Raw genomic sequence first — 19,551 nt, forward strand, 5'->3', positions numbered from 1 at the left:
CTTTAGTTTGTAGTCTTGATTTGTTGGCAATAATGATATATACACACCTCATTTTTTAAACACTTCATTTCCACATCTTTTTATTTCTATCTCTCTTCTCTTATCATTTATCACATCTCATACTTTCTTTCTCTTATTTTTTCTTTTCTTCTGATCTTTCTCATCATTCCACCTCTCTCCACCTCAAAGAAAGGTATGAAAGAAACATTATTCATTTCTTCGGGGTGGCTTGTGTTTTGGAGTTTTCTATTGGGTGTCTTTTGTTTTTGATCAGGATTGCTAGATCTAGTGAGAAGGATCATTTCTCACTAATATATCTATTTTTTGAATAAAATTTCTGCTTTTGAAAAAAAAAAAAAGCGTACCCCGGCCCAAACTTAATGAATCGATGTAGAAAAGGGAAAATGAAATAAACACACGAAAAGAAAAACAAATCCTACTTAGAAGATAAGAGACTCTCACAAAGGAATAAGGAAAAACTCAGAAAGGCCTTGAACAAAGGTCATGAGGAGGAGGAAGCCCCATTCCCTTTAAAGGGGGAAGAGAGCCTAATGGTTGTTTCTTAGTTGCAACTTTCGGGCTAGTGTGATGTTGGCTTTTAACTCTCTATGGATCAATCTTACCTCTAAACCCATCCTGATGGTGGTCACGATCAAATTATTGATGAAGTAGACCGAGGTTTGAATTTACTTAGTATGTATGCAACTCTAAAAGTCCTAAGAAAAATATTTGGCTTAATTGTATTTTTGGTCCCCCAACTTTTGCCTTGCTACGAAAATCGTCTCTAAACTTCAGAATTAGCAAAAAACGTTCCTGAAGTTTACACCCGGTTGCAAAATTGGTTTTCCGTTAAATTCTGTCTAAAAACTAACGTTTTCTGGTTAAAAAAATAGAAAAAACATATTTCTTAATCAAAACCATTAGATTAATTGGATCTGAGTTTCAACAATGAACCAACCATCACCAACCTCTCTTCACTCCACCACCATCACCACCACCGGCGAACGGCGGTGAAGTCGCCAGAGAAGAACTGAGGATTGAAACCTCTTCTCCTCGTGGTGGTGTCCGTTTCTTCAAAGGCCGAAGGAATCAGCCGAAAGATTCATTTACAAGTGGCGGCGGTGGCGGAACGACTATATGACTTGGGCGTTTTGTTGCGGACGACGAGGGGAGTATGCTGGTGGTGGTGGTTTCTTCAGATGGCTCGTGGTTTGGCCGAGATCGGAAAGACAAGGTCTGAGGAAAAACCAGATCTAGTTTCACTCGTAAACGATGATGGATTTGAAGGGATCCAAACTCAACTCCAGTGCTAGAATTGTGAATCACTAAATCGTTATAGCCCAGAAACTCAGAAAATTCAAAAACCCAAATGATCAAAACCACAAAAACTGAAAACCCCAATTGAGATTATCCCTAAAACAGGTGCAAAGGTGGTTCCTTTTTGTCACCATTGAAACACCAAGCTTTTGGGCTATGAGAAAAAGAAGGGATTTCCGTGTTACCTTACGTCCATCAATCTTTCTTGCTCTGATATAATTATTTGGGATATACACAGGTTGATTTTTGGAAATCTTTCTTGCTCTGTTGTTTCTCGTGGTTTGCTATGGATGGACCTCTGTTTCTTTGCTCTTCTATCTGCACAACTTGAGTTTGGTTTGGATATATATTTTTTTTTCTGGTTTGCTTTTGTTGTTGTTGAATGATAAAAGAATGATGAAGATAATAGTGAGTAAAATTTTCTTTCTGATGTTAGATCTGAGGAAGAAAAGATAAATGAAGAATACTATTTTTTTCTCAATTTTATTTTTTCTTTATTTTTTAATTCATTTTTAACGGAATATTCTGTTAGTTTTTAGACAGAATTTAACGGAAAACCAATTTTGCAACCGTGTGTAAACTTCAAGGACGTTTTTGTACTAATTTTGAAGTTTGGGGACGATTTTCGTAGGAAGTGCAAAGTTGGGGGACCAAAAGTGCAATTAAGCCAAAATATTTAATGAACTTGTTAAGTTCTCCTTCATCCAACCGATCTTACTTTCTCATGACTTAAGCCGAGTTAAGATTAAATTTACTCACTATGTACATAATCCTCTAAATTCAATTGTCACATATGGAGGTTGATAGTTTAAACCAGTGTTGTTAATGGCGGATAGCGTCGCGTAACGGCAAGCCCAAAAATCACAATAGCGCTATAGCGTGTTGCACTATGGCCGCTACGCTGAAGGAGGAGGAGGAAGAGGAAGAGGAAGGAGGAAGAAGGAGTATATCTCTGTTTTATCGGGAAAAATAGAGATGAAACAGAGGAGGGGAACGCAGAGGCAAGGTTGAAGAAGGTCCAAACGCAACGTTTCAATTAAACACGTGAAAACCCCATAATGTCCTTTAAAAGTTTCAAATAATGTTTAAATCTGAGGACGCTTTGGGGTTTTCACCCTAAAAAGTAGGTTTTAATCCCTCACGTGAAACGTTGCGTTTCATTAAAGAAAAGAAACCTCCAAAATGCCCTTAAAAAATTTAACCTAATGTTTAAATCTAGTGGCATTTTGGGGTTTTCGCACTTGGAAAGTAGGGTTTTTGTCCCTCTTTCTTCCTCGCATCGCCATCACGCTCAATTAACCATGCGTGATTTTGGCCGCGATCGCTCCTGCTACCACCGCGACGCAATTTGAACGTCACTACGGCCTCCTGCGTCGCGCCCAACCTCCGTGCCACCACACTCCGCCGCTATTACGCCGCAATAGCCCACCAAGCCATGTAGGATGGTGAGAAGCTCTATTTTAAGAATTTAAGAGTCAATATTACCACTAAATCCCTTCGACCAACCACCATGGTCATTTCAAACCAAACCACCAAGACTGCAACCCATAATTACCCAAAGAGCTACCATCAACATTTAGAGCAACCCAGTTTACAAGAAATCTCTCTTAAGCCACCCACCATAAAGCCAATTGGTGCTCAACATACTGAAACGCTTAGTTGTAATCAGCAAACAAATTACTAGCAAGGCAAATAATAGTGGTACTCGTCAAAGTCATCCTCTTAACTATAGTTTCACAATGTCGCTTCCAAATCGCCCAAGCCAGGAGAACAAACACATGTAGAGAAATTTGATCAATGATGGATTCCAACATTGGGAATTCGCGCCTCCCAAAAATGAGCAAGAACGCCAAAACCAGCGCCATGCCAAACAACCTGGGCCTGCAATCACGAATGCAATACATGATCGACTACACATGAGCACGACACAAACTGCAAATATTGCTTGCAATCATCCTCCTATGACACAAAACTTAAGTCGTGGGAAGTGTCAACTGATTGGCAAGCCAAATAAAGAAACAATAATGTTTTGTCCACCAATCAGTTCCATCTCCACCTTGGTGGTAATGAAGAAATATGAGATAAATAAGTGATATGATATGATATGTGATGTGACAAGAAATGCATAAAGAGTTAGGAAGAAAAATATGTGGGAAGAGAAGTGAGGTGTGCATAAATCATTACTCCGCGAACACACGACATAAAGCCGCCAACCATTTTGTTCAAAGAGAACAGAGCCAAAGATACCATAGGCACACCGTCTAAGAGAGAAAGTCAACTATAACCAGTGTTATTAAACTCTGCTCGGTGATCGACTCAGTCAGGGCATTAGTCAATGGGTCACTAGTTCGAATGCGTGACTCGGTGTATATTAAAAATTACAAAATAGTCCAATACAATAGAAATTTAATATATAAATAAGGCTAAAAAACACTTTTGGCCCCTGGAGGGTAGACGGTGCACTGTTTGAAAACATGAGGGGTAGAAACATCGACAAAAATAGAGTAGGGGCAGAATTTGCACAAACTTAAAACATCAGGGGCCAAAAGTGTTTTTTAGCCTATAAATAATAAAAGAGGTTTTAAAACATTAAATAACATGCTGGTGGTGTAGTGGTTAACATTTCTTTACATTTCCTCAAGGTCATGTGTTCAGAATATACAAAACAATTTGAAAGGCCCAAATATATTAAATATTAATTGCACAACTCTAAAAGGGTTTCCAAATGTGAACCATTATCAACATAATAAAAAAAACACAAAATAGGTGACTCGCCGGTTCAACAAAAAATCGGCTGAGTCATTCTGACTCAGTCCGATTTGAATGTATGACCAATCCGATTATCAATTAGAACCGACTAAGTCACCGATTCACAATCGGGCCGGTTCAACTAACCGGTCCGAGCTGAGTTTAATAAATAACTCCATGGATTTAACGAATCCAAACAAAACAATCAAACACATCCATATCAGAATCCAACACAAACCGCAATCGGGAGGATAACGTCAAGATTAGCCTGCGGCAGCTGGGTAAACATTATAGCAAACATCAATACGTCCAATATTCATAATGACATCAACTAGAGTGATCTGAAAATCATGAATATCTACTAAAGGAACCATACCATATATTTAACAGATTTAAATAAATGAAATGGATGACGTGAAATTTTTAATTAGTTTCTCTCTCAAATGGTGAAACGAGATTCAAAATATATATATTTTTTTTCAATTTTGTCACTATCCCACACAACATATCAAAAGTTTGTTTAGTATTTAACGCAGCTTCGCAACGTAAACCACGATGACCAGTTGCTTGTGTTCCGTTTCATCCTTTCATTATCACCTCACCGCACTAAAAAAAATCAACGTTTTTGTGCATAAAAAAAATAATACACTCAAAATTACTATATTTGATATATATTGAACTTTTTTTTTCCTTCCAAATTTAAGGTTTCTTTGATCATTAATCACAATTCACAACCCCTGGATAGAAAATATGGAACTTCTTTTCACCCTGATGACTTTGATAGCTTTCTCTGTTCTGGGTCTCTTACTGGCCTTTTTGTGTTTCATTATGATGATCATGTTCATGGGAAAATCCATAGGAGACCCAGAATACCCACCTGTGAAAGGCACAGTTTTTCACCAGCTATTCTACTTCACCAAACTCCATGACTACCACACTCAAATGGCCAAAACTCATCCAACTTTCAGGCTTATTGCTCCTGATCAAAGCGAGGTGTACACCATAGATTCAAGAAATATTGAACACATGCTGAGAACAAACTTTGATAAGTACTCCAAAGGCAAGTATAACCAGAACATCGTGAGTGATCTTTTTGGTTTGGGTATTTTTAATGTTGATGGTGACAAGTGGAGGCAGCAGAGGAAGCTTGGTAGTTATGAATTCTCCACAAGAGTTCTTAGAGATTTCAGCTGCTCTGTTTTCAGAAAAAGTGCTGCCAAGTTGGTCAGACTCATCTCAGAATTTTCCCATGAGGATCTGGTTTTTGATATGCAAGTGAGTGGTTATGTTTTCCTAGAAAGCAGTGTATGATTTTTTTTTTTGTGAATTCTTATTCGCTACGACAATCCTCATAGAGCCAGACATTTTAGTAGGACTAGCTAGTGAATGCTCGATTTCGTCCCTAAATGTGTACGCGTTGGACAAGTTAGTTCATAGAAGAAAGAAATACATCGCGGTCCCTGATTGAGTCAAGTGTCGATCAAGTTAGTCTACGTGGTTAAATAAAACATCCGTCAACTTAGTATATTGACAACATTTGACAAAATCACGAACCGCAAAATATTTCATTCTTCTAGAAACTAATTTGTTTGACTAAATTGAGCATTTACTCAGAGCTATCTCTCCAATCAGGAATTTTTTCCATATACAAAACTCCAACTCAAGACTTTGCTTTATCAAGCATAACCACTTGAACAAATCACCTATTGATAGAAAGTAGTAAAATTGTGAAAGGATAATAATTTTGTTGAAGTTGAAATTGTTGTTTAGGTGGCTTTGATTCCATCATATGGTTCTTGTTTCAATTTATCATCAGCTTCAAGCTAGTGTTCCCAATTCAGTCTTGAAAAAAATGAACAAACCTATAAAATTTATAGGTTAAAGTATATATACTACTTACATTTGGTCAGGAGCTGGAGTTACATTAACAAATTTTCATTTGAGTTGCTAACTTTACATCATACAGTCTTACAATCCAAAGCATGATGTTTGTTGTTTTCCTATAGGACTTACTAATGAGAAGCAGTTTGGATTCCATATTCAAAGTTGGATTTGGAGCAAATTTGAACTGCTTGGAGGGATCAAGCAAAGAGGGAAGTGAGTTCATGAAGGCCTTTGATGAATCAAATGCTTTGATTTATTGGCGCTATGTTGATCCATTCTGGAAGCTCAAGAGGTTTCTTAACATTGGTGGTGAAGCTGCCCTTAAGCGCCATGTGAAATTATTAGACGATTTTGTCCATGGAGTCATAAAGACCAGAAAAGCACAGTTGGAACTTCAGCAAGACTCTGTGAGTTGATAAATTTCTTAGCACTCGAGATAGATGCATTGATTGATTCATTTTTCATAAAGTAACATCATTTTTTTAAATGTTCAACTTCTGAGGCAAGTGTGTTCACATTATATAAAATAAATCATTCATAAAAAGCGTGTTAAAAAATTATGTTTAAAAGAGTGCGATGCTAGCACCGCTTATGGTTGTTCTGATTTTCAGAATGTTAAAGAGGACATACTATCAAGGTTTCTGATGGAGAGCAAGAAGGACCAAACAACTATGACCGACCAGTATTTGAGGGACATAATTCTGAACTTTATGATAGCTGGCAAGGACTCGAGTGCAAACACTCTTTCATGGTTCTTCTACATGCTCTGCAAGAACCCTCTTGTAGAGGAAAAGATTGCGCAAGAAGTGAAAGATTTCACTAGTAGCCATGAAAGTGAACCCAACATAGATGAGTTTGTCGCCAATTTAACAGATGCCACACTTGATAAAATGCATTATCTTCATGCAGCATTAACAGAGACCTTGAGATTGTACCCTGCAGTCCCTACGGTACCTTTTCTAAATGTTCTCAAACCCATCTTGAATTATCTATTTCTTGCTACTCTTCAAAAAAGAAAAGAAAATTGTAGTAGGATGTTATAATCCGCATAACATGCTTCTTATCGAGTTCGTGCTTATGATAGTTGCACACAAGGCTATATTTATTTATAGTCCTAAAGTTGAGTACATTTAAGTATAGGGAATAAGAAAAGGTTATCAACTAATACTATATGCTAATTGCCTAGTAAGTTAGCTGTTAATGGTTAACCAGTTAACCTAACAAGCAACATTAGCTGTTATGTAGATTATGTGCATGTTTGGTTTCCCGTTGGTGAAATAATGAGTAAAATCACTTTTGGATGACAATATAGATGTTTGAGAGTCATCTCATATGATTGCTTTTAATCTCAAAATCAATTCTGGTAGAAGCTAGCGAGTGTAGCTTATACGTTGAACATAATCAATTGTGAGATTTTACAACTGATTTCACAGCATTACCTTGCAAAAACCATTTTTTCATAAATGTATCCAAACACCAAACGTGAATCATTTCACTTTCAACTGACTTCAATCCAAAATAAATTGTGACAATGCTGATCTAAACACTGATGATACAATCTTTGGTATGATTCAAATTGAAGGATGGGAGGACCGCAGAAGCCGATGATGTTCTTCCTGATGGGTACAAAGTGAGAAAGGGTGATGGGGTGTACTACTTGGCCTATGCTATGGGTCGAATGTCTTCCATTTGGGGGGAGGATGCGGTGGAATTTCGTCCTGAAAGATGGCTCAACAATGGAATTTTCCAACCTGAATCTCCATTCAAGTTCATTGCTTTCCATGTTTGTTATCTTTGTTTTCCTTTAACTTGCTTGCTTGATTATACTTTTTTGATTAACCATTCTAGTAAGTAATCTTCAATGTGATGTTGCAGGCTGGGCCTCGTATGTGCTTAGGGAAGGACTTCGCTTACAGACAGATGAAAATAATAGCAATGACTCTTGTTCGTTTCTTCAGGTTTAAACTGGCAAATGGAACACAAAATGTGAATTATAGGGTCATGTTTACCCTTCACATGGACAAGGGCCTCCCCCTCCATGCAATTCCAAGATCTTGAGTGTAATACTGAGAGCTATATGATATGGCTCTGCCATCTCTTGCTTGGTAAAAGTTGTAAAAGATATGTTGGGAAAACACTGAAATCCTCTCTTCCACCAATCAAATTATGTCATGTTATTTAAAAATAACACATGTGAGCTTATAATTGTCATACTTATACTTGCATGACTTAATTTGATTAGTGAGAAAGATACAAGAACACCTAATTGGGACATAAGACCTTCGTCTGTTGATCAAATACTACTGATTTATCATTGTACTTGATATGTTGTCTGTAAAATTAAAATTAATAGATTTAAACTCACATTTTGAGCAGTTACCTAAAAAATGACAGTGAAAATATTAACTTTTAATCATCTATTTGATAGCTGAATTTCACTTTTGATTCCTCATTTATTGTGATTCTGCGATTTAGGTTCATCATTGTTAGAACTGGTACTGTGAATCAATGAGAAAATCAAGAACACTGAGTAAGAAGATGAACTATGTAGAATCTGTGTATTGAAACTGAGAAGAAGAACTGTTACAAGATAGAAAACAGTTACAGAGATGTCTGCAATTCAGTTCTAACCAATCAACTCTATAACTGCCTCACTAGTGAAGACTAAGCTTCACTTGTTTATACTAGTCATTACAGCCGGCACACTCTAGCAAAACAGAATTATCTATCAAGAGCTAAGTAGCTCGGTTCCTTCTCTCATAAAATTTCCTAACAAGAGGCCTAACTTGACTAGAAATCCTATCAATACTCCCCCTATGAGAACCACCTTGTCCTCAAGGGGAAAAGAAGGAAAAACCTCCAACATCTTTGAAGCGCGCTCCTAAGAGTTGTCGCTGGATGGCAAATCAGCCCATTTCACAAAAACTTCCATGTTGCCTCCAACATCAGTCATCCACTGCAGAATATCCTCTAGTTGGACAGCCAATTCTAACTCCTCAGTCGGCATAGGAGGAAAGGTCTAAGGGGAAAGGTGAGATGTCAGAGCCTTCTTAAGCAAAGAAACGTGACACATCAGGTGAACCTTAGATTCAAGAAGCAGATCTAACTTGTAAGCCACCTCCCCAACTCTGCTCAGAATCTGAAAAGGGCCATAATACTTAGGAGCCAATTTAGCATATGGTCTATCAGCCAGAGACTTCAGCTTATAAGGCTGAAGTTTCAAGAAAACACATTCCCCCACTTCAAATTGCACCAACTATCTGTGCTTATTTGCTTTTGCCTGCATCTGATCTTGAGCTTTCGAAAGATTCTGTCTCAGGTCAGCAAGTAAAGAATCTTTTTGCTAGGCCAATTGGTTGACATCTTCCAGCTTGGATGGAATAGTGCAGCCCTTAATCAACAAGGGTGAATCTCTACCATAGAAGGCTTTAAAAGGAGTCATACCCGCATACGCATTATAATTGCTATTAAACCAAAACTCAGCCCAATGTAACCAATTCAACCAAGTTTTAGGTTTAGGGCCAACGAAACAGAGAAGATAGGACTCCAAGCACCTATTGGTCACTTCAGTTTGACCATTCATTTGAGGAAGATAAGTTGTGCTATGTTGTAATTTAGTGCCAGCCAATTTAAACATCTCTTTCCAGAAACTGCTGAGAAAAATTGCATCTCTAACCGATACAATTGTTGAAGGAAAACATGGAGCTTCACTACCTCTTTCACAAACAAGGCTGCTACCTCCCTAGCAGTGTAAGGATGCTCAAGCGCAAGAAAATGAGCATACTTTGTGATCAATGATGACAAAGATTTTGTCCTTACTTCTAACCCGAGGAAGCCCTCCCTCAAAATCCATAGCAATATCTTGCCACCCTTGGCAAGGAATACACAAAGGCTGAAGTAGTCCAGCCGGAGAGAGTGTGGAATATTTATTCTGTTGACACACATCACACTCTTCAATAAATTTCTTAATATCACCCCGCATTCCTTCACAAAACAAAAAGCTGGAAATCCGCTTAAAAGTTTTGAACAAACCTCAATGCCCACCACAAGGAGAATCATGACATTCAGCCAATATGAGAGGTATCTTATTAGATCCCTTAGGCAAAACCAGCTTGCCTTTATACAAAAGCCTCCCCTTTCTGAACTCATAACCATCATGAGAAGTAGGAGAAAGAATTAAATCATGCACCAATTGTTGTAGTTTAGGATCGTGCTGCAATTCCTCAACCCAAGAATCATCATCTTCTACATTTATAGCTAAGAGGGCAGCATACATATTCCTTCCAGACAAGTTGTTAGCGGCAGTGTTCTCCATTCCCAACTTGTATTGGATCTCAAAATCCAATCCAATGAGCTTAACAGCCTACTTAAATTGCTCAACACTAAACAAACGCTGGTCTGTCAAAAACTTGAGGCTTCACTGATCAGTTTTCACCATAAAATGGTTGCCCAAAAGGTAATGTCGCCGCTTGATCACGACCTGAACCAATGCCATTAGCTCTCGCTCATAGACAGACCTTTGTTGGGCTCTAAGAGATAATCTTGACTCCAAAAAGCAAGAGGCTTACCATCTTGCATCAAGACAGCCCCCAAACCCTTACTAGAGGCATCTGTTTCCACCACAAACACCTTATTAAAATCTGGAACAACCAATAAAGGAAGATTCACCATGGCAGATTTCAAAGACTGAAATGCAGCTGTAGCTTCCTCAGTCCAACAAAACTTGTCTTTCTTCAAAAGTTCAGTAAATGGTTTTGCCAATTTTCCATATCCTTGGACAAAGCGTCGATAATACCCCGTTAATCCAAAGAAACCTCTCAGGCCCTACACATCCGGAGGGACAAGCCAAGATGTAATAGTTGTAGTTTTAGAAGGACAAGCTGCCACTCCTGCTCCAAAAATTACATGGCCCAAAAATTCAAGACTAGACTTTCCAAAGCTACACTTCTTCTTATTTGCCCTTAACTCATTCTTTGACAACACAGCTAACACTTGTTGAACATGAACAATGTGATCAGCCAAATCCTTGCTAAACACCAAAATGTCATCGAAAAATACAAGGACAAACTTTCGGAGAAAAGGTTTCAAAACCTCATTCATGAGGGCTTGAAATGTGGACGGAGCATTGGTGAGACCAAAAGGCATCACCAAGAACTCATAATGCCCCTCATGAGTTTGGAAAGTCGACTTCTCTATATCACCTTCCTTCATCCGGATTTGATGATAGCCCGACTTCAAATCAAGTTTAGTGAATATAGCTGCACCATCAAGTTCATCAAGTAGCTCCTCTATGATAGGAATGAGGAATTTGTTAGGAATGGTGATTTTGTTGAGGGCCCTATAATCTACGCAAAAACGCCAACCACCATCTTTCTTCTTGACCAAAATAATAGGATAGAGTAAGGACTAATGCTTGGTCTTATGATTCCAGCTTCAAGCATTTCAGAAACTAGCCTCTCTATCTCCGTTTTTTGGTAGTGTGGATACTTATAGGGTCGAAGGTTAGGTATCTCAGTGTAAGGCCCAAGTTTTTAAACTTATGCTAAGTGAATAAACTTCTTATTCACGATTAGGGTTGATGTAATGCAAAGGGAAACCTGAACAAAAGTTTATTAAATGAAATAAATTTATGAAGGAGAAAGTTCAGGAAAAGTTTAAGGATTGTATCGAAGTCGATAAAAGTTATAGCACGATCGTTATACGCTTAAACCTAGGTCAGAAACCCTAGTATATAGCTAGTTTTCACTTTTAGGCACGATGGAAGTTAATTCCAAAAATCTTCAGAGAAATGTTAGAACTTCTCTTTTTCCATATATCAAAATCGTTTCGAGGCGAAACTCTAGAATCTACGAACGTCCGATTCCAATCATCGGAAGTTTGCCGAAACCGAAACCCTGGTATTTCAAAACCCTAGAATCACCCGACAATGAAGACTTTTTCTATTCAGAGCTTCAAATGAATATTCCACACGCATACACCCATTTCTCTTGATGATTTCAATCTTTCTTCAGAAGGAAGTTTTCCATTCCGACATCCGATGCAAAAAGCAACTTATCGGGTAAAATAGTTTTACACCGACTATGCATTAGTTGCCAAAAATACAAGGAGACATCTTTTTAGTTTTGGAATTCTTTCGCCAAAACATATCTTAGAATTCACGGAGAATGACGCCGGAAAAATCAGATTCGCAAAACTTTCATTTTCCCGCGTTTCGCCAACCTCTATATATAGCAAAGAAAGGAAGAAAAATCACAAAAAACTACCCATTTTCCCCACCCAAACCCGCGGCCAAGAGAAGAAGAAGGAGGAAGAGATTTTGTTCAATCCTTGCTTGATCGTCGATCAATCAGTTGCTGCTTCAAGGCTTCGAGGTATAGTCGCTAATCCTTACCTCTGATCGCTTTTTCCATAGCTTTTCTGTAGACTTTTCTGAGCTGATAGTTTTGAGGTTTTTGCAAAACTATCATGAATATTTCATTTCTGATTCTAAACCCCTTCCTTATGTGCCCAAGATCACTTCTGCCGGGTTAGATTTTCCGTTATGTCGCCGGAATTCCGCCGGAATCAATTTTAGCCTTAAATACCCATTTTTGGAGTTTTTGGAGTAAAGCTTCAACCTTTAGGCTGAAAACTATCGCCTTAGCTTAGTGCTAGTAGGATTAGTTGTCATAAACGTCGTTGGTGACGTCCCTGTCAAATTTGATTTTTGGGATTTCAGTTTTGAAAATCCTAAGTTAAAAATCATGACCAAAATACCCCTGCGACAATTTTTGATCCGATAATTTTTCCGAGTTCAGAATACCCTTAGTTACGGCTAATGAAAGCATAGGAACCAAGTTTGATCGAAGAAAAATCGAGTCCCCTAATTACCTAAAGTGGCCGAACCTATTAAGGGGGGAGGAGGAAATTTCCTTTTCCGAAAACTTGTCCTTTCGCGCTAGTTTATCATACCTCGGAGTATGTACTACTTCGGGTAACCTTAGTAAGCATTGATAGCTTAGTTTCCGATAGATTCTGATAGTATTATGTGGTTTTACTTTAAAGGTGCTTTTGAGGATTTCCCTGAGGAACAACACTTTGAGTGTGAGGAAGCGCTAGACGATCACTCTGGAGAACCTACAGGTGAGGGCATCTCACTGAATCTCTAGTTAATACTTAGGGTCGATGCTTTCGACATTGTTTACTGTTTATGCACTGGTTTGTGTGTGATTGGAAAATGTTTTCTGAGGCTTCGGCTGACAATGTAGATGATGCATCTACTGAATGTTTTTGAGATTGACTTACATGCTATGTGCTATGTGGGTAATCTAGGATGTGTGGTGCATGCTTTATATGCTAAGTGCTATGTGTTTATTCTGAGATGTATTGATATATGACATGTTGTTGACTGTGATGAGTTAATTATGCTTCTGTAATGAAATCTGAGATTCTGAGTAGAGAATAGCGGGCAGGTCATGCCGATTTTATTTTGAGAGTTTTGAGAAAGTGTGATAGGACGAATGAGATTCGGACCTTGTCGTGGTGTTGTATGGATCGAGACATTCTCTGGTGTCATTTGGGGATTAGGAGATCCCGAGAACTTATAAGATTTTGCGATAAGACTAAAAGGATATTATTTTGAAAAGAAAACTCATAAGACATTAAACAACCTTTAAATCTTCATTCAATGATAATAAACTCGAAAGGAAGCGTTGGATGCAAATCTTAGTTTCGGAAAACGAGAAGTGTCGTCGGATCCAAGTGTTGAGTATGTTGATGTTCTTGTGCTGTTGGGGCAGCTGTTGTTGTTGTGCTGTTGGAGCAGCGTTTGTTGTTGTGCTGTTGGAGCAGCTATGTTGTTGGGCTATCCTGGGGATAAGTCCGGGAAACCGTTAGTTTCCGAGAGTGTGATACTCTGTGCTCGTTGAGCAGTTATGACTATCGGTTTGAGATGAGTCGGATGATTTGTAGATCATCATGAATTAAGTGTGGTTGTGAAGTGTTGTCTTTTGTCGCAGAATCGACTTTTACCTTAGGGTAAGCTTTTAGAGACATTAATTTACCTAGAACACGTGGCGACGTGTCGAGTGAGGTCGGAGACGTTGTTTGGTTAATCACATCGCATTCATGCATACATAGGAGGTTAATACACGGCGTGATACCGGACCTCGGAGAATTCCAAATGTCGTCGGTTTCCAAAATGGTCATAAGACCCGGAATGCCGTGTAAGAGCGTTTGTAGACGTCTCTTGTAGCAGACCGAAATGGCAGACCTACGGGTTACGGCTGATCTGACTACCGTTGTTGTTGGAGTAAGAGGCACGCGGGCCGAAATGGTCCCACCGTGGCTGGTGCTAGGGCTGATCCGTTGATGTCCATCCGTTTCGGATTGCATGTTGGTTGACTCGGTTAACCTGCATATCATTTCATGCAACATGCATACTGACTTAGTTGATGAGTGTGATTGCTATTTGATAATCTTACTTGGAACATGTTAAGTGTTATTATTGTTGTTATGTTTTGTGGAATATGCAACCCTAGGATGTTATCCCTAGCTATAAGCCTAAGCGGCTATTTATTATCTGTACCTATTGGGTTTATTATCTACTTAGTTCTTTGGAGTTGACCCTCGCGTCTTCTGTGTGTGTTTTGGCGGACAACGCCTTTTGTCAGATGTCCATTGCGGATTGGTTCACAATGGTCCACCCTTCGGGGGGGATCAGATATGAGATGATCGATCAGGACGACCCTGGGTCGTGGGTGGTTGACCCCGCGAGCCACCGAGCGACGTATTCGGGGCGTATCATGGAGGACCATGTAGATAGTGGAGGACTCTTGAGGTCTGGAGTGTTGAGGAGATGTTCTATCAGCTTCAACTTGCCACCGGGCGTTCACTGTGGACCAGGATTCGGAGGAGCACCGCCGCCACCGTCATCTTCAGAGGACGAGGATCCCTCAGAGGAGATTCCAGTGGGAGTGCCTTCGGCAGGGTCTAGTGCACCCACCGTTGCGATCATTGATGATCAGGGTTCGGGCCCTAAGGCCGTGAGTCCAGCATCAGAGCGTACTGCGGTTGCGAGGGGAGGACGGATAGGGTTGGTAGACTTAGTCGTTCTGGATTTTGATTCAGACGACGATCATGCTAGCACGTAGGTTCAGTGCTGGTGTGAGCTCCTCGAGTTAGGATTAGTGTAGGAGTAGAGTCGTAGCTCTGAGCGTCATTTGTTACGTAGGGGACAGGGTAGTTCCGCCTATAGCTTTTTGTGTGGTTTCCTTACGGGAATCACAGAGAGTTGGTTGGACTTAGGAGGTCTTATTTTCAGACCATTGGGTCAACTTATTCTCAGTTTTGAGGGATGGTGTTGCGGACACTTCACCCTTTCATTCGGTTTGTACATATTGCCTACGGGCGCTACTCTTCTATTACCCGTCACTGGAGGTTTACTCGTGACGAGGTTGCTACTTACAGCGGGGGCTGTTTATATATCGTATATTAGTTTTATTACTTTTCGCATTTGGGTTTTATTTAATTCAGTCTTGTCTTAGTTATTATCGAAAAAAAAATATACACGTTTTTCCGCATTAAGTTTATTGTTGGTTACTAAAGTGACGCCACCGAAATCGGGGTGTTACACTCAGCCCCCTCCTTCAAATAAATAGCAGGGTCTAACCTCCTATTAGGTGGAAGACCTTGAGGATCCTCAAAAACCACAGAATAGCGCTACAAAACTCTGAAATAGCTTCCGAAATGACTGAAATCTCAGTTGTTTTCTGCTCAGCAGTGTCATACTGAATCAGCAAGCCCTCCCCTTCCTCTTTTAGAATTTGCATAAAGGCACCATAAGATAATTCTGTCTTAGTTAAAGAAGGATCACCAACCAATGTGATCATCGTGCCATCCTTAGTTAAAGTAAGCTCCAACTTGCCAAATTGGCTTTGACCTCTCCCAAACTAGAGAGCCAATCCAAACCCAACACTAAATCCACCCCTTGCAAGGTGAAAAAATAAAAGTCCTGCTCAATCTCCAGGCTATGCAATTTCAAACACAAATTGGAACACTTCCCCATACATTTCACCCGGTGACCATCACCCACTTCTACGATGTAAGAAGGTGTCTTAGCTACCATTAAATTTAGCTTATGAACCATCTCTTTGGAAATGAAACTATGAGAAGGTCCACAATCTATGAGTGCCACAACAATCTCATTCAGAACTTCCCCTTGCATCTTCCAATATTTTTTGGAAGTTAGTCCCGTCATTGAGCAAAAAGATAACTGTAGGGACATGAAAGTTTCTACCTCATGAAACTCAGTATCACTGTCCCCCTCATCATCTTCTTCTAATATAATCATTTGAAACTGCTTATTTTTGCATATATGCTCCCTGTGATAGGGCTCATCACATTTGAAACAAAGTCCCTTCTCCCTTTTGTCTCTCATTTCAGCCCTTGTTAGTCTTTTGAAATCACCCCCCTGAACTTATTCACTTCCCCAGCCTGAACACTAACAAGAGAAGTAGCAGAATTACCAGTTTCATTTGTCTTTTTTAACCAAGGCTTAGTATCCACAGTCACAGTCTTTGTGTAAGAACTAGTTTTTAAGTGATTATTAGATTTACTAAAGGTACTGGTTCCTTTCTTAGTCCAAACCAGATTTTTCTCTTCAATCAGGAAAGACTTTTGAATTAAATCAGACAAAGACTTCAATTAATAAAGTCTTACCTCCACTTGAATTTCCTCTTTCAAGCCATTCATGAAAATTCTTGATCAATGGCCTTCAAAGCTCCTACATATTTCTCGAAGTCCTCCACGAATTCCACCATTGTCCCTGTTTGTTTGAGTGCCAGCAACAACTCAAAGGGATTTTGCACCATTGATGGTTGAACCCTTCCCAAGTCGGTTCCGGATTGTACCTCTCCCACCAGTGATACCAGCTCAACGCTCTACCCTCCATGGCCACCAAAGTAGCACGCAACGTCTCCTCCTCATGAACGCTTAGAAACTCGAAGTATCGCTCCAAACGGTGTGTCCAGCCGTACGCATCGTCCCCGGAGAAGATTGGAATCTCGAGCTTCCTCCACCTCTCGCGCTCGACGTGGTCGCCCAGGGATCTACCACCGCCGTCGCTGGATTCTGCTTCTTCCCTGCGAACGGTTTCGCCGCTGCCGCAGTCGATCTTGGCCGCGAGAGCAGCCAACAAATCCTCTGTGTGTTTTACAAGCGCCTCTGCCAATTCCAATCGCGTGCGCCATTCCTCATGCTCCTGCTTCCAATCGCTCGAATCTCTCACCATGCTTCTTTTCTTCATGCAATGCGGAATAGAAGGAAGCAAAATCAGGGCACCAGGTCGGTGCTCTGATACTAGTATTAGAACTGGTACTATGAATCAATGAGAAAATCAAGAACACTGAGGAAGAAAAAGAACTCTGTAGAATCTGTGTATTGAAACTGAAGAAGAATTTTTACAAGATAGAAAACAGTTACAAAGATGCCAACTGAATTGCCCTAACAAATCAACTCTATAACTGCCTCACTAGTGAAGACTAAGCTTCACTTATTTATACTAGTCATTACTAGGAATTACAGTTGGCACACTCTAGCAAAACATAATTATCTATCAAGAGCTAAGTAGCTCGGTTCCTTCTCTCATAAACTTTCCTAACAAGAGGCCTAACTTGACTAGCAATCCTATCAATCATGTTTAAAATGAGTGATTTTACTCCTTGATTTTCTTTATGTGTAAACTAAAAATCAAATCCTTCTATTTGAGTAATGTCCAAAATGTAACAAAGTGAGCTTCTCAAACGCTCATCAATCAGTGTGGATGTCACACTAGCCTCAAATTCACTTATCAATAAAGTCAAAATAAAAACATAATTAAGAACAAAAGGCATTTGATATGAGTGATGGAGAGTTTCATTAGGCATTTTTGGGTTTTTTGAATTGGTGTTGTTGTTTCTGGGATTTTCAAATTGATGTTGTTGTCTTCGAGTTTTATGGATTCAGATTGATACCAAAGGGGGAGAATGGAGATTTGGGGTGATGAGGCAGGTGATGGGGAGGAGAGGTGGGGGAAGGGAGCGGGAGCAAGGACAAGTTTTTGTTTCTAGGTTTTTTTTGTTCTTGTTTCTAGATATCAATGGCAGATCCAACAACAGAGGAGGAGGAGCTTATAGTTAGGAGGGAGATCCATCAAAAGTTCATTTTTGTACAATTTCATATGACGATTGGCCTCAGGTAACAACATGAGCCTTTCTAGCACGCTTTGTTTTCACTCACGCGCTCTTTAGAAAAACCTCACGGAGGTCACCTATCCTATATTGCTCCAGCACAATAAAAGGAGCAAATTTCACATGAATTCAACTCAAAAAGAAATCTACCACTAAAAGAATATTAGGACAACAAAAACAATTCTATGGTTTCTTTTTGCTTTAAATTTTCACTACAACTAAATATAGCAAAAAACATAAAGCAAATTAACTGATTCAATCATAAAGACATATAATATTGCAATCAATGAATCCAAACTTAAATAAACTGAGCAATGATCTATCTTTACCATCAGGAAACCTTTTTAATTTTTCCAGAGAAGTATAGCCATTAAACACAGCAGGGGAATGTTTGATTCATACTCGCAGGCTACTGCTTCTTATCGTGAATTTCTCTGGCACTGATGAACTCGCCAACGTAGAACTCTCATGGCATCTGCTTTCGACCACACTGTTTTGTAAAAACCAAATTGCACAAATCAAAATCCATGCAAAAAAATCTAAACTTTTACGCAAATGCTGCAAACCTAAGATTTCTAGGTTTTGAGGAGTTCAAAAATCAAGGTGGGGAGGGAAGCGAATTCTTGATGGAATGGTGGCGACCATAAAATTCGAGGTTTGGCTCCGGCATCCATAAAATCGAGGTGGGAAAGAAGCAATACTTGATGGAAGGGTGGCGACGATGTGTTGCGGTGGCAGTGGGGAGGTAGCAAATGACCCTTGTAGAAGAGTTCATCGGAAGGACTGTGGGTGGTGAAGGGTTTTCGCTTTGATTGAAGATGAATGCTATGTTTGGTTGGGAAGGAAAGTGAGAGGAAAGAAAAGTGGAAGAAAAGAAAGATGAAGGAAAGTGAAATGATTTTTTATATTTTTTGGTTGAATTGAAAAGTAGGAGGAATGGAAAAGTTATTTTTGAAAAATGTATCCTCATTTGGACAAATATATTTTTTTGCTTACAAAAATACTTTTTTATACTTGAGACTATCTATATATTATCAATTTGAGAAATAATAGGGAAAAGGGAAATTATATAGCAACCGAAACCAAACCACAGCTTGGTGTACATGTTAATGGCCTGGGTCTACTACACGTGAAATAAATGGCTGAATGCTTTGTAGAACATGTTGCAGTTTTCACTTTTCACTTTTCACACTGCAAAGACTAAAAAGGAGCCCAAGACGGGCAGGGGTGACCATATGGGGCGCTTGTTGACATGCATACGAGGTGTTTTCTTCTTATTTGTATCTATATAGATAGATTTATATACGATTTCTGTGGCTATTTAATTGTTTAATAGAAATCAATTCAATTGGCTCACGAGTCACACGAAGGGTAATTTATATTATTATTTTTAGTG

The 19,551-nt window shown here is 39.3% G+C and overlaps 1 protein-coding gene across 1 annotated transcript; it reads left to right on the plus strand.

Moving 5' to 3' along the window:
• Window positions 1–4,704: 4,704 nt before the first annotated feature.
• LOC130748780 (cytochrome P450 704C1-like) lies at window positions 4,705–8,162 on the plus strand. Its single transcript, XM_057602025.1, has 5 exons — window positions 4,705–5,340; window positions 6,072–6,356; window positions 6,561–6,899; window positions 7,532–7,732; window positions 7,825–8,162. The coding sequence occupies exons 1-5, from the start codon at window positions 4,816–4,818 to the stop codon at window positions 8,005–8,007; spliced, it is 1,533 nt and encodes a 510-aa protein (XP_057458008.1). The 5' UTR covers window positions 4,705–4,815; the 3' UTR covers window positions 8,008–8,162.
• Window positions 8,163–19,551: the final 11,389 nt, after the last annotated feature.

The sequence above is a fragment of the Lotus japonicus genome, chromosome 3 (genome assembly GCF_012489685.1).
Source record: "Lotus japonicus ecotype B-129 chromosome 3, LjGifu_v1.2".
Lineage (NCBI taxonomy): Eukaryota > Viridiplantae > Streptophyta > Magnoliopsida > Fabales > Fabaceae > Lotus > Lotus japonicus.